This window comes from Tachypleus tridentatus, chromosome 7, assembly GCF_004210375.1.
Source record: "Tachypleus tridentatus isolate NWPU-2018 chromosome 7, ASM421037v1, whole genome shotgun sequence".
Classification (NCBI taxonomy): domain Eukaryota; kingdom Metazoa; phylum Arthropoda; class Merostomata; order Xiphosura; family Limulidae; genus Tachypleus; species Tachypleus tridentatus.
The window spans coordinates 39,679,551-39,693,088 of NC_134831.1; the positions used below are offsets into that span (position 1 = coordinate 39,679,551).

At 32.8% G+C, this 13,538-nt stretch overlaps 2 protein-coding genes across 7 annotated transcripts in view; both read left to right on the forward strand.

Annotated features, from left to right (window-relative positions):
• l(3)80Fj (lethal (3) 80Fj) overlaps positions 1–5,045 on the forward strand; it is a 102,059-nt gene extending 97,014 nt beyond the window's left edge. For both annotated transcript variants that reach the window (XM_076511221.1, XM_076511222.1), the window contains exons 52-54: positions 393–497; positions 1,189–1,407; positions 4,763–5,045. In XM_076511221.1, coding sequence (XP_076367336.1) covers positions 393–497; positions 1,189–1,407; positions 4,763–4,891 — 453 coding nt within the window. In that variant the 3' untranslated portion in view covers positions 4,892–5,045. The remainder of the gene's footprint in view (positions 1–392; positions 498–1,188; positions 1,408–4,762) is intronic.
• A 5,426-nt stretch (positions 5,046–10,471) lies between these two features.
• Positions 10,472–13,538, forward strand: part of LOC143255487 (NIF3-like protein 1) — a 32,819-nt gene continuing 29,752 nt past the window's right edge. For 2 of the 5 annotated variants that reach the window (XM_076511227.1, XM_076511228.1), the window contains exons 1-2: positions 10,472–10,574; positions 12,663–12,797. In XM_076511227.1, coding sequence (XP_076367342.1) covers positions 12,690–12,797 — 108 coding nt within the window. In that variant the 5' untranslated portion in view covers positions 10,472–10,574; positions 12,663–12,689. The other 3 variants (XM_076511224.1, XM_076511225.1, XM_076511226.1) reach the window with 2 other exon arrangements.

The following is a 13,538-nucleotide window of genomic DNA, read 5'->3' on the forward strand; positions in this document are numbered from 1 at the left end:
CATAACATAACTTAATACATAACACATTCAGACATTCCATAACATAACTTAATACATAACACATTTAGACATTCCATAATAACATAACTTAATACATAACACATTCAGACATTCCATAATAATATAACTTAATACATAACACATTCATACATTCCATAACATAACTTAATACATAATACATTCAGACATTCCATAATAACATAACTTAATACATAACACATTCATACATTCCATAATAACATAACTTAATACATAATACATTCAGACATTCCATTATAGCATAACTTATTTTCAGTGTGAATATTGTGAGTAGATGTATTGAATTTTATTATGACAGAAAATGTTTAAGTCGTGCATGCGTTAATTCCTTTTTTATATATATGTACATATAGTTGCAGATAGCTGATAGTGGAGTACGAGCAACAGGATACTTCCTTCATCACCTTCTTGCTACCAACAGTCCCATACCTCAACTTCTACTTGTTACTTTTTCCAAGGTTTCTTCATTCTTTACAATTGTCTAATCAAGTATTTCAACAAAACATTAAACATTATTGAATTAAGTATAATGATTGTCAGTATTATTTACTTTTCATTACAAATATCATTGTTATCTAATAAGCTTGAGAACAAAATTGTCAAGAATTTTTTTATTTGTCCCTCCTATTGGTTTTGTTGAAGCCAGTTAGGGAAGATAGATAATAACTCTCTCTTGAAAGGTTTGTATCTTAACATGTTACATTTTGTCATGCTAAGGCTTAAGTGCTATTGCTGAACTACAGTCTAGATTCTGTCATGTTGAAGTGTAATTAATGTTAGTGATTTACAGTTTGGGTTTTGCCATATTAAGGTCTAATTGTTATTTGTAGTCTGAGTTTTGTCATGCTAAAGCTTAATTACTATCAATGATGTATAGTTTGGGTTATGTCATATTAGTGATCTACAATTTAAGCTTCAACTTATGTTTAATATGTAAATGTTGATGATATTAATGATATTTGTTTTGTTTCAATTGTCCTGCTGATGTAACTGCTACAGTATTTTGGTTTTCCTTATGCTTTTCTTTTGAAATCAGTGTTATTACTGTTCATTTTTAGGAATGTTTGTTTGGAAGAACTGTAGGTTTTTTATTGTCTGGGCTCCAACAGATTCGTAATTACAATAGTTTGATCTGTTTCTTTTGTCTAGTGCATGAATCATAACATCAACGAAGTGAAGCAAGTTGTAGCCCTAACGTCAACATACCTGGCAAAGACACGTGAACAGTTGCTACCACCCCAAGTGTTAAAGTTGCTTGTGCCACACCTTGTGAATGGAACCAAAGAGAAGAACACCATAGTAAAAGCAAATAGTGAATATGCTCTTGTGGCAATTCTTAAACTGAGGGTTGGGGAAGATGCACAACAAGTAAGTAAAATCTATATTTGAAATGTTAAACATATGATACAGTTAACTGATTTGTAGAGATAGCTTTGAGTTATGTCGGTTGTTAGAAGTCCAGTGTGGTCAGTAATTGAGAAATTATTCAACTGACTGTTACTTCAGGCTATCTCAGAGAACAACAAATAGAACTCTGGTTACTTCACAATGCAGCCATAATTAAATCAGAACAGAACAGTACATCAGCCATAATTAAATCAGAACAGAACAGTACATCAGCCATAATTACTTCAGAACGCAACAGTATGTACAGCCATAATTACTTCAGAATGCAACAGTAAGTGCAAATCTATTTACTTCAGGGTAAAACAGTAGGTATAAATGTCTTTACTTCAAGGTACAACAATAGGTACAAGCCTATTTACTTCAGGGTACAGGAATAAGCAGAACACATCAGTAGAGTAATAATACACTAACGATTGAAAATCAGTTCATTCTAGTTTATGAAGGTCAGACTCTTTATTCTCAAGAGGTGAACTAAAATTGTTTTCACTATCTTGTACACTCAGGTTTAGAGAGATTACCCTTTATTAATGGTACCTAATGGAAAAACGAATTAGAAGAAAAAATTTCCAGACAAGTTTGAATTCAAATCCCATTTCATATATTATCAGTTTTAAACTAGTTTTGTTAGTTTTCTTGCATTCCACTAATAGAAGAATTTTCATCTGGCAATAATTGATTTATCTGAATTCATTTGGAGGATTAGTGTGAGAATGTGCAATATTAAAACCAGTGTTTTAAATTTATTCCAGTCACACTAGGCTTCATGTTTCTGTACTCATATTAAAAAAAAATAGTTTGACCAACATCAGATTGTTATAAGAAAGAAGAATAGAGTAAATATTTGTAGTTGGTTTTTATCTTATCTTTCCATTTACTTAATTTGTTGACTGGCTATTAAACTGGTTTATTTGGGGCAGACTTTTCCCAGTTCAGCATTACGTATGTGGAGAAAGGACTTTTTAAAAGTGTAGCCCAGGTGGAAAGGATAACATTTCAAAAGACTTCTGTTTTTTGTTCTTAGTACCTGAAGGTGAAAGATGACAGTCTTTTGACTCTTATCCTTTCTCAATGAGTGTCATGCTGAACTGGGAGGTGTCTGGCCATTTCACCATTTCAAAGCAGTGAGAAAATTACCCTCCATCTATACATTTTTATTATACAACCTATTCTTGAACATAGGGCAAGTAAACCCTCTTGTCATCATCTGTTCTATTTTCTTGTTGCCTTGCACAGAGTAACATTTTTAACTAATATATATACTTATTATACAACCTATTAGTAACCTCTGGATTATAGCCTCAGTCTATAGTTACATCTTTTAAGAATATTTAATTTTAAGTCTTAATCATAAGTACCTTAAATATAAATGTGAAAATGTTTTTTGCTAGGGATAATACAATCTGGTGTGTAGCAAAGAAGGATCCAGTTACTAAACTGTAACTTATCCCCTCCCCTTAAATATTTGTTTGACATGCAGTTGTCTTATTAATATAACTTACTTTTGACAGAGAGAATTCCTTTAACACTAGTCATTTTTCTCAACACAGTGTCTCTTCAACCAGCATGTTCAAGAACAAAGAAATAATATAAAATGAGGCTAGTTTGTCTGTAGATTCTAATTTATCTCATTGATTTTATTAAATCTGTAAGGTAAATTCTCTACCTTCTAATTATGAAAGTTGGTTAAGAAAAACATTTTTGACAAATAAACTTGTCATTGAATGAAATCATGAGTCACTGTTATCTGTGATGTAATGAAACAGAGTGCTAATTTTGTAGACGTTAGGTACCACATTAACTTTGGTAAAATATACCAAGGCGGAGCCAGGTCATCCTTCTTTCAATGTCAAGCTGTTTTTGTGATAAATTATTAACAAAACTGGTATGAATCTGTAGTGCTTGTTTACAAAAACCAACCTTGAAAAGTTCTTTAATCTTACCATCATAAACTTTTGTCCAAAATTGCAATTTCACCTCTTTTTATCTTTCTAGATAGTCACAATGTTATCATTGTTTTTTAATCTACATAATATCTCTTCTAATTCAGCCTTACTTAAATTAAGTCTATATTTACAATTCCGATTAATTGACTATCTCTGTTATTAGTATATGTTTTATTTTTTCATTGTTAACTTTTAATGGTTTTGAACACCTTTCCACAAACTTTACTAATTCTCTTTAAGTGAAAGTTTGTAAGTCTAGATTTAAAATTTCAATGTGAGAGGAAAGAAATATTGAAAATCGGTTCTGTAACCTTATTTGTAATGGTCTGTATAAGTAGTTAGTTTGGATTACAACAGTAGGTAATACCACAGATAGTTTATAACACAACAGTATAATTATAACCTTAGATAAGTGAGACCACAACATTAAGTAAAACCTTAGTTATTAAGAACACATTAAGTAAAAACCCTAGATATATCAGATCACAACATTAAGTAAAACCTTAGTTGTGTAAAAATATGATATTAAGTAAAAACCCTAGTTACATCACATCACAACATTAAGTAACACCTTAATTACATAAGAACAGGGTATTAAATAAAAACCCCAATTGCACCAGACCACAACATTAAGTAAAAAAACCCTAGATACTTCAGATTACATTAAGTAAAACATTACTTCCATAAGAACACAACAATAAGTAAAAACCCTAGTTACATCAGGTCACAATATTAAGTAAAAATACTAGTTACATCACATCACAGTATTAGGTAAAAATTCTAGTTACATCTGATCACATTAGGTAAGTAAATGCTCTAGTTACATCAGATCACAACATTAAGTAAAACTTTAGTTACGTTAGAACACAACAATAAGTAAAAATACTAGATATTTCACATCACAATAATTAATAAAATACCTGTATAGTTAAATTATACTAAAAAGTTATAAACAACCATGTTCTTTTAATGAATGGACCTTCCTGTAATGAAGATTAGTTGTAATGTTCTGTTATCTTTGTTATGTAACAAATAATTAACAAAACAGTTAATTATGTAATGGGGATAATAAAACATTATCAGTTATACACTAAGGTTAACAAAACGTTAGTTATGTAGTATGGGTAACAAAACATTGTTAGTTACGTAATAAGAATAACAGAACATTATTAGTTATATAGTAGGGTTAACAAAATGTCAGTTATGATAACAAAGCAATTATGTAGTAAGGGAAACAACACATCTATATTTTTATAATATTTTGATAACCAAAGGCTTTATGTTATTGTATTATATTTTCACTACATTACAATATTGTTTGTAATACAAAAATCAGTATTATAAATTTTATTTTGTTTGTTTTGTAATTTCAGGAATGTGTGAGACTCTTAGATCCTGGTGCAAAAGATGCTCTTGTAGATGTAATCAACAAAGTTCTGCGCAAGGTTTCCAGCCAGCCTGAACCAAAAGAAGAAGAATTAGACAACACGTTATTACTGTGAAACTACTTGTAAAGAATATAAACAGTTTGTAATTAGGGTCGTAATATTTGTTGTCTCAGATGTTTATGTGGATTTGGTCGAGGTAAATGTTTTCTTTATACGAGACCTGATTGTACACGTTGTGATCAATAAAATTTCAAGAGTGAAATTGTTACTAATTTTCTTAGTGAACAATTTTTTATTTGTTGTTTTGTTTCTAATAATTTTAAGAAATGGTTTCTCTATATAAGATGTTTATCTTTTTGATTGTGAGAAATCACCAATAAAAATCATTTTCACAGCTGTAGAGGTTTACATTCTAGTAAACCTTCTTCTATTGTATGTTTTATTTCGAATACTTACAAGTACAGAGTAGGACAAAAGGCTGAAAACAAAAAAATGATGGCTCATTAATCCAACTACCATCAACAGCTTCACCTTTTCACTTGTTCCATATATTATTAAATCTGAAAAACAATTATGGTTCATTTATCCATGATCATGAGCTGCACAGTGTTTTATTACTTGCTCATTCCAATTTAGATGTTAAACACTGTCTTGACCAAGTTCTGTGCCCATGAATACAAATTTAATTTTGTGTATTATTGTAATGAACTTACTATAGTCCCTTAATCTGTGAAGATGCAGTCGTCCTTTTATAATTTTTGTATGATGTAATTCATAGTTTTGCCAGGGGTGATTATCAATTATACTTGTACAGTAAAATCAACCATTTAGTTGAGGAAATTTGATTAGTTATGAATGATAGTTGTTGGAGAATTTCTGAACAAGTTTACAGCAAGCAAACTTTGTATGAAAGCCACATGATTTCAACTTTCTCTTTTCAGTATTGAACTAAATTAATAACTTTATTCTGTAAGAATGGTTTGTTTTGTAGAAATATTGGTGTAAGCTATATAGCTGTTGTCTGTCACATGTCAACTATATTCAACCCTTCTAGCTCTACACAGGTTCTCCCTACTGGCTACAAACATTATAAAATGTTAAAGTAAGCAATGTTCTGACTGATACAGTACATTCTTCCACTCACAAGATTAGCTTTTCCCATTTTATGCTACTTTCTATGTGCAAACTTTCTTTAATAACACAATCCTGTTCTTTTGGAAACAAAGATTAAAACTTGCTTCTCATCCAAATCAACATGTGTCATCTCTCCACCAGTAAGAGACCACTATCGTCACTTGATGCATGTGACTCCACTACTGAACCACTAATTCTGATTTGATAGTGCAAAGTTCAGATGTATCCTTTTGTTCCAGATCTGCTACAGAATGGTTTACCTTAGTTTAACTTACACTTAATTTATTTTTAATAAATATTCACATTTTTCTCGAAAGCATTTATTTACCCATGTTTTGTCACCATATTTTAGCTTGTTTGTTCAATGTCAGACATGAATTATGACCTTAACATTTCCATTTAGCCCCTCGGTGTGTATTCCTGCACTTGGTGAGGGGGGCCTCCCAGGGAAGGTTGTTCTGTTCTCTCAGTTTACCTCCTCTTGTCTTTCCTTACTAAAATGGGATGGTCTCTTCATCCCCTTGTTCTTGGTGGCTTTCTGATTGATGGGGTACCCCTCACATCGATGCATCTGCCACCTTTTTCAATCACCAGTTACCTTTGTTTTGGCCCAATGTTCCCCATTCTTAAGCTGTGGCCATAGATGTCTTCAACCAGAAATTGTTAAACAAGTTTTTTTATGTATATCTTCTTATCTAATTACTTCATCGAGTATTCTCCTTCATCCATTGTACTTTGTACAAAATCCTTTTGATTGCTCCTTACTGGCCCATTTCAACAATGGTTTCCTCCCATACTCTAGTTTCAGTAGCTCTCTCCTGTTCCTTTCTCTTATTCCCCGACCTTTATCAACCACAGTAGTCAGTTCTGCGTCCTGCACTTCACATCTTTCTTCTTCACACCTGGCTTTCATCTGGTTCATGGTGAGGAGATTCAGTTTCTCATGTCAGATGGAGTTTGATTTAGTTCATTTTATTTGGTCTTCACCCATGTCTGGGTATCAGTGGAAATGGAATGTTTTTCACACTTGGGCTGTGACTTTGGGGCTCCAGCTTCCCGTCTAATTGTTACTGATATCTCAGAGTTTCTTTCATGGCTTTTTGAGAGAGGATCTTCAGTCTCCTCGATATCTGGGTTTTGAATAGCCTTATTCTTCTTATTTTTCATTCCCATGTCTCTCTTCTTTTGGTCAGTTTTTTCCATGACAGTATCTTCATTAGTTCAATTACTCAAATGAAGTTTCTAACTTTCAAAGGTATCTCTGACCTGGATTTAGATATTATGAGAAATAACTATAATGAAAAGGATTGTTTGTTTGGTTTGTTTTGAATTTCACGCAAAACTACATGAGGGCTGCAGTAGTCGTTTCTAATTTAGCAATGTAACACTAGAAGGAAAGTAGTTAGTTATAACCATCCACCGCCAATTCTTTTCCCAATGAATAGTGGGACTGATGGTCACATTTTGGCAACGCCACGCCACGGCTGAAGAGCGAACATGTTTTGTAGGACGGGGAAAGATGAAAATGAAGTTTATGAAACACACATGGCTGAATCGATCCAAACAAACGAAGCGTGATGAATATGAACATCACAGTGGGGAACTGCTTATCTTTTGTCTTCATCTGATTTTAAGTAAATATTATGCACTCTCCAAGAATGATACTATCAAAGGCTGTTTTCAGTTTAACATTTCTATGCAATATCATACACTTATGCACAAACATATTTGCAATTGTGACTTCTTTAAAAAAGAAAACTGCAACTCATAAAACGGTATTGGATCAAATAAACCTAATACGGAGTTGTTAGTATTTTTGTGAAAAACAATCAAAAATTTTCCTTATATTTACGATAGAAATTAAGAACTTAAATTTCAAATGCTGTCACTTTTGTTGTTCAGAGTTACACAATAAATTGTTTACACTCATTATTCTGTGGGAAATCGAATTCCGGATTTTAGCGTTATAAACCCGTGAATTGAACATCTCCAACCTGGAAGCAAGTTTTAAATAAAACAAAATAAATAGAAACTTTACCAGTGCATTCGAAGGACGATCAAACAGCTTAGCCTCGTGTAAATATAATTAAATTTAGTTATGTAATTTAAAATATTAGCTTACTTAAGAGTGCTACAGCTTAACAGAATAGCTACAATCGCCTCCAAGTGGCACAACATCGTGTCTGCGGACTTTCAAAGCTAAATACTGGGTTTTAATACCTGTGGTGATTAGAGAACAAACAACCTGTTGTTTAGTTTTGTGCTTAATTACAAACTGAAAACTTTTACCTAAAAAGAAAGTATAAATAATGATGTTTTGATATTCTTAATGTCTTGTTATGTAACGTAAAATCTCATCCCCACCTAAACTTCTCGAATTCCTTGTTTTTTATGAGCGGTTTCTTCGTGAATAACTTGAAATTAATATTTTTTTATCATCAAACAATTTTGGTGTTTTTGCTCGTGTCTTTTGAGCGTTTATTTCATAATTTCTCGAGTTTCACAGGCGCTGAAACTTTATATATAATTTATCACAGTTTAGATACTTGTTGCTTACCAAACTACAAAAAAAAAGGAATACGACTTTTTGTATTTGTTTTCATTATTTTTGTTTGTTTTGAATTTTGCGCAAACCTACTCGAGGGCTATCTGTGCTAGCCATATCTAATTTAGTAGTGTAAGACTAGAGGAAGGCAGCTAGTCATCACCACCACCCATCGCCAAGTCTTGGGCTACTCTTTCACCAACGAATAGTGGGATTGATCGTAACATTATAATGCTTCCATGGCTGAAAGGGGAGCATGTGTAGTGCGAGCGAGGTTCTAAGCCGGGACCCTTGGATTACGAGTCGAACGCCTTAACCCACTTGGCCATGCCGAGCCTGTTATTTTTGTAGCATGTAAGTACCTAAAGCACAATTTCAAAGTTTAAGCTTCAGGGAAGTTAAACATAATAAATGTTTAGATGACGCATCCAAAATGTTCTCTTACATGAATATACAGCGTGTCCCAAAAAATATATACATACTTTGAATGATTATAAACACGATGTTTATTAAGATATATCTAGGTTATATAAAGTTTAAGAAGACAAGTGTAGAACCTTTTGAGTTATCGCAGGTGTTCGAACTGATGACCGTTCTGATCCAGGCACTGTTGATAATGCGGACAGATGGAATTGCAAACTTCACGAATCATTTCATTTGGTATTTGTATGCATTCTCTTTCAATTGTTGCTCTCAGCTGATTGATTATTGCAGGTTTTGTGTTGTAAACCTTATATTTGACGTGTCCAGATGTATGAGATCTGGTGAACGTGGGGGAAATTCAGTGCTACCTCTTCACCTAATCCATCTGTTCAGCAGATAGATTTTCGTCAAGATTTACGATGGTAGTGTGGTGGTACTCCATCTTGCTGGAAATAAAACTTCTCATCTCCAAATTGCTCTCGAATGCATGGCACGACAGATTCTTGTAACAAGTTCAGATAAACGAGACCAGTGACTATGTTTTGGAAAAAGAATGGTCCAATTACATCCATGCTGATAATCCACACCACACTATAACTCCTGGTAAGTTTACGTGGTGTTTAACTGTAACATACGGGTTCTGAGGTGCCCAGTAGGTGCAATTGTGGTGATTAACTGAGTAATTTATCTTAAATATGGCCTCATCGCTCCAGATAATCTTCTTTGGAAACCGTGCATCCTCTGCAGATTTTGCCAGGTACCACTCACAAAATTCAACTCTCCTGTTAGGATCATCTTCACTGAGGGCGTGGAGTAATGCCGGAAAAAAACTTTTCCAATGAATGCGCTTCAACATGCCATGGACGCTCGATTTTGGGATTCCTGTCTCACAGGCTGTTTGCCCAACAGATTTTCTTGGAGATCGGTGGAGACTTTTCAACAGCTCTGCTTCTCGTGTAAGATTGGTGGACGACCGCGGTCTTCCAGAACGTTCTTTATGGACGTCTTGAACAGTTCCGTTTGTTTCAAACTTATCTCTTGTGCGAGTAATGGTGAGTCGTGTTGATGGATCTGTTTGAAACGCCCTCCTAAACCGTCTTTACACTTCAGCTACGTTCTTATACTTCCAGTAACACTTTAAGATAAATTTCCTTTTCTCAAAGCTTAGTCTTGCTTCTGCCATCACTTCAAATCAGTTACATCTGACAAAAAAATGTTTGAGTGAGTTATAATCATTTAAAGTGTGTATACATTTTTTGGGGACACCATTTATATCAAGACATGCTCAAAATCGAGCCCATAACTTAAGTTTCTATTTTCCAGTGTTCACTTTTCTGATCTATCTTGTCGTATTGTCATATCAATAGAAACTAATCAATGTATAATTAATTACATCGTTTGGTATTTTATATGAAAAAATACTAAACAATTCATGTTAAAACAAAATATTTCGGCAGTCGTGTTGTTTTAATGTATTATGAATCCAATGTTACCACGTTATACGTTTTTACACCAATTAAAAATTAATTTAAAATAATAGTTTTTTTTTACAGATTTCACTCTTGCTTATCTTCTGATTGCTACGTAAATTTCGAGCCCCATCTATGGAGAAACTGTTCAACTGATTTAGTCCTCTTGTAAGCGTTAATTAAGTGCAATAAATCAGTTTTCGAGAGAAGTGTGTGGCAGATTAAGGTTCGTGTACTTTTGTCAGTTTTCAATAGTTAATGTATGTTAGATTGTTATTTGTCTAATCAGTGTTAATTTGTGTGTAAATTTCGCTAACAACATGTTACTATTGGCTTATTTTAATAAACTGAAGAGAGTGAATTACAAAGTATTAAACTTATTTCTAATGAAACATGATATATTTTTTGTAAAAAAATCCGTCTCCGTTCAATGTGCCAATATTATTAAAGATTGTAGTACCACTAGTGCAACTTACGTGAGTATTTAACCTTTCTTGTACGTTAATTTAATCATAAAATTAACCGTAGTTTAATCATGTGTCGGTGTAGTTAATTCACAACTTATTTGTGTAATGAAGTAATGACACATAGCAGTGAGACTTACCTGATACAATAAACATTAGAACCATGGATATTGCTATTTTTAATGTACATTGCTGGAAAGGTGAGACCTGTAATTCTACTCGTGTAACGAAAGTTAACGAAAATATGTTGATGATTCTCCAGATAGAACAGTGCCGGCTGTCCAAGGTTTGTCACTGACTTGCAAATACAGTAGAATTCCAAACAACTCGTAGTGTACACAGAAGTTTATATTTGATTTGTGTCACACTACTACTACTACTACTACTAGTGAAATGCAAGTACAGCACTTTTCCAGACAGTACAGAGGTACCACACTAAATTCAGGGGTTCGATTCTCCTCGGTGGACTCAGCAGATAGCCTGATGTGGCTTTGTTATAAGAAAACACACTACAAAGATTAGGAGAGAAATTAAAAGTTGGAGTCCCTAGGGTTTATTTGACTGAGAAAAGTGATGGTATGTGCACCACAGGCACACCTGTTACTACTGGGGTTGAACCCTGGAAGCTCTTGTGTTATGCATTATCTTGTTTTTCTTTAGAGTAATATTCCAACTTCTGAGGCATTTTTACTGATATGTTGGAAAGTGGGGGGATGGACCCATATTTCTTACCCCTGCACTAGTATGCAATTTAGTTATTATATAATTGTATATATATATGTGTATAAACATTACACAAATAAAAAAACAAATATTAATAAAGATTTTTGGTAGAATGATCAAAATACACAAAAGCCTATACTTAAGTAGACGAGTTTATAATGACAACCTTATCCTGATGAAATGTCAACCAGTCAAAACACTAGGGTTTCTCAGGTTTGTTGAATGATTTATCTGACATCTTTGGTTAAAAGATACATTTAATTTGATTAAAATTTTGTGTAAATCAAATAGTTGTAATGATTCTCTTATGAGACCTAAAACTTGAGAGCTTTCAAATAGTTCACTGTTGTTCTTTAGGAGAATTAAAGGCTGGCTAACAGGATAATTCTTTAGTAATAAAAATTTCATCTGATCTCTATCCATATCTTGCAAAACTGAAATTATTTTTATAGCTTTAGTTAAGAAAGAGGAAGGAGATTTATTAAATTATTATATGTGTATGTAATACACGTATGATTTGTGTAATATAACTATAGAAGTTTTTAACTTATTTTAAAAGGGCCTATTTATTTTTTCTTTACATTAATTTGAAAATGTGACTCTCCAAATGAGAAAGTCATGAATAATCAATAACTAGTTGCAGCGATACTAATAAATTTTACTTGGGGATTTTGTCTTCTTACTCACACAATATAAATCCAAGTACGTTGTTTATAAGCAACAGTTTTTGAAGTGGCCTGCTTTACATTTTTGAAATATTTACTTTGAAGTGAAATTTGAAAACTGTCTCATTTTCCATTTCTACAGCTAAATTTTTAGATAACTGTAGGGAACCAAAACGTTTTTCAGGAGCAGCTTAACCATATTTTGGCCTATATTAATGTAAATAATGGAACTATATAAATTCATTCCATGCTAATAATTCTTAATTTTTTCATTGTATTGGAATTTAGCAAGTTACTTACCTCCTAAAAATATCTTACACAGTTCTCCATCTCTAAACAGTTTTGTAGCCAGTTTTGATATCTTTTTATCACTTGTGAACTTTTAAACTGTTCAGAAACTTTTTACCAGTTAAACATGTTCTATATCAAAATGTATTAACTTGTAACCTTTCTTCCTTATAGAGTGTGAAAAAATTGGGGTTTAAAAAAATGGATCTAAAATTTGTTGTGGAGAAGCTTCAACAGATGGCACCACTCTATCTGGCTGAGTCGTGGGATAATGTTGGACTTTTAGTTGAACCATCAGAACCATTACAAGTAAGTTTTTAACACAAGGTCTAATATTACAACAAAAATTATTTTTTCGTTGTTTATTCTCTTAGTAATTCTTTTTAGGTCTACAAAGTACCATTGCTTTAGGCGTATCTACATAGTGTGTTGTCACATTTCTGCATCTCATTCATCCTCTAATCATGTTCAAGTTTGTCAAAAAAAGATAAGTGTATGTGTTTGACAAAAACAACCTATTGACTTGTTGTAGTTAGACGTTTAGAGATAGTCAAGTGCAGAAACTTGCAACAATTAGAAATAAAGTTGTGCATCAACTATAAATGTTCCTCTGAACCATCTTTATCAGAGAAAAGTAAGATTTCCATCACATAAATCTATTAAATTATTATTTTGTTGTAATTATTGATATAAAGAAGCTTTTGGAAGCTTCGTAGTGTTTCAGAAGTGTTTTCCATTTCTGTACAGAACAGACAGCTTTTACTTTGTGCTACTGCTGAAATGTTTCTGTGTACATGCCAAAACAAAACTGTCATCCCTAAATGTAATAAGTCTGTTTATGATGTAGTAACCATTAGCTACAGCTCTCCACTAATAGGAGGACAAGCAAGCAATGCATTCATTTTGCACAGCACACACCTTGAACATGTTGTGTATGCTGCTAGCTCATTCTTTTCAGTAACACTGCAGAGATTTGGATGTGTTCTTTCTTGTCGTTTGTTATTTTAATCCTTTAGTTGGCATTCAAAGTGTTAACCATCTTAACGTTAT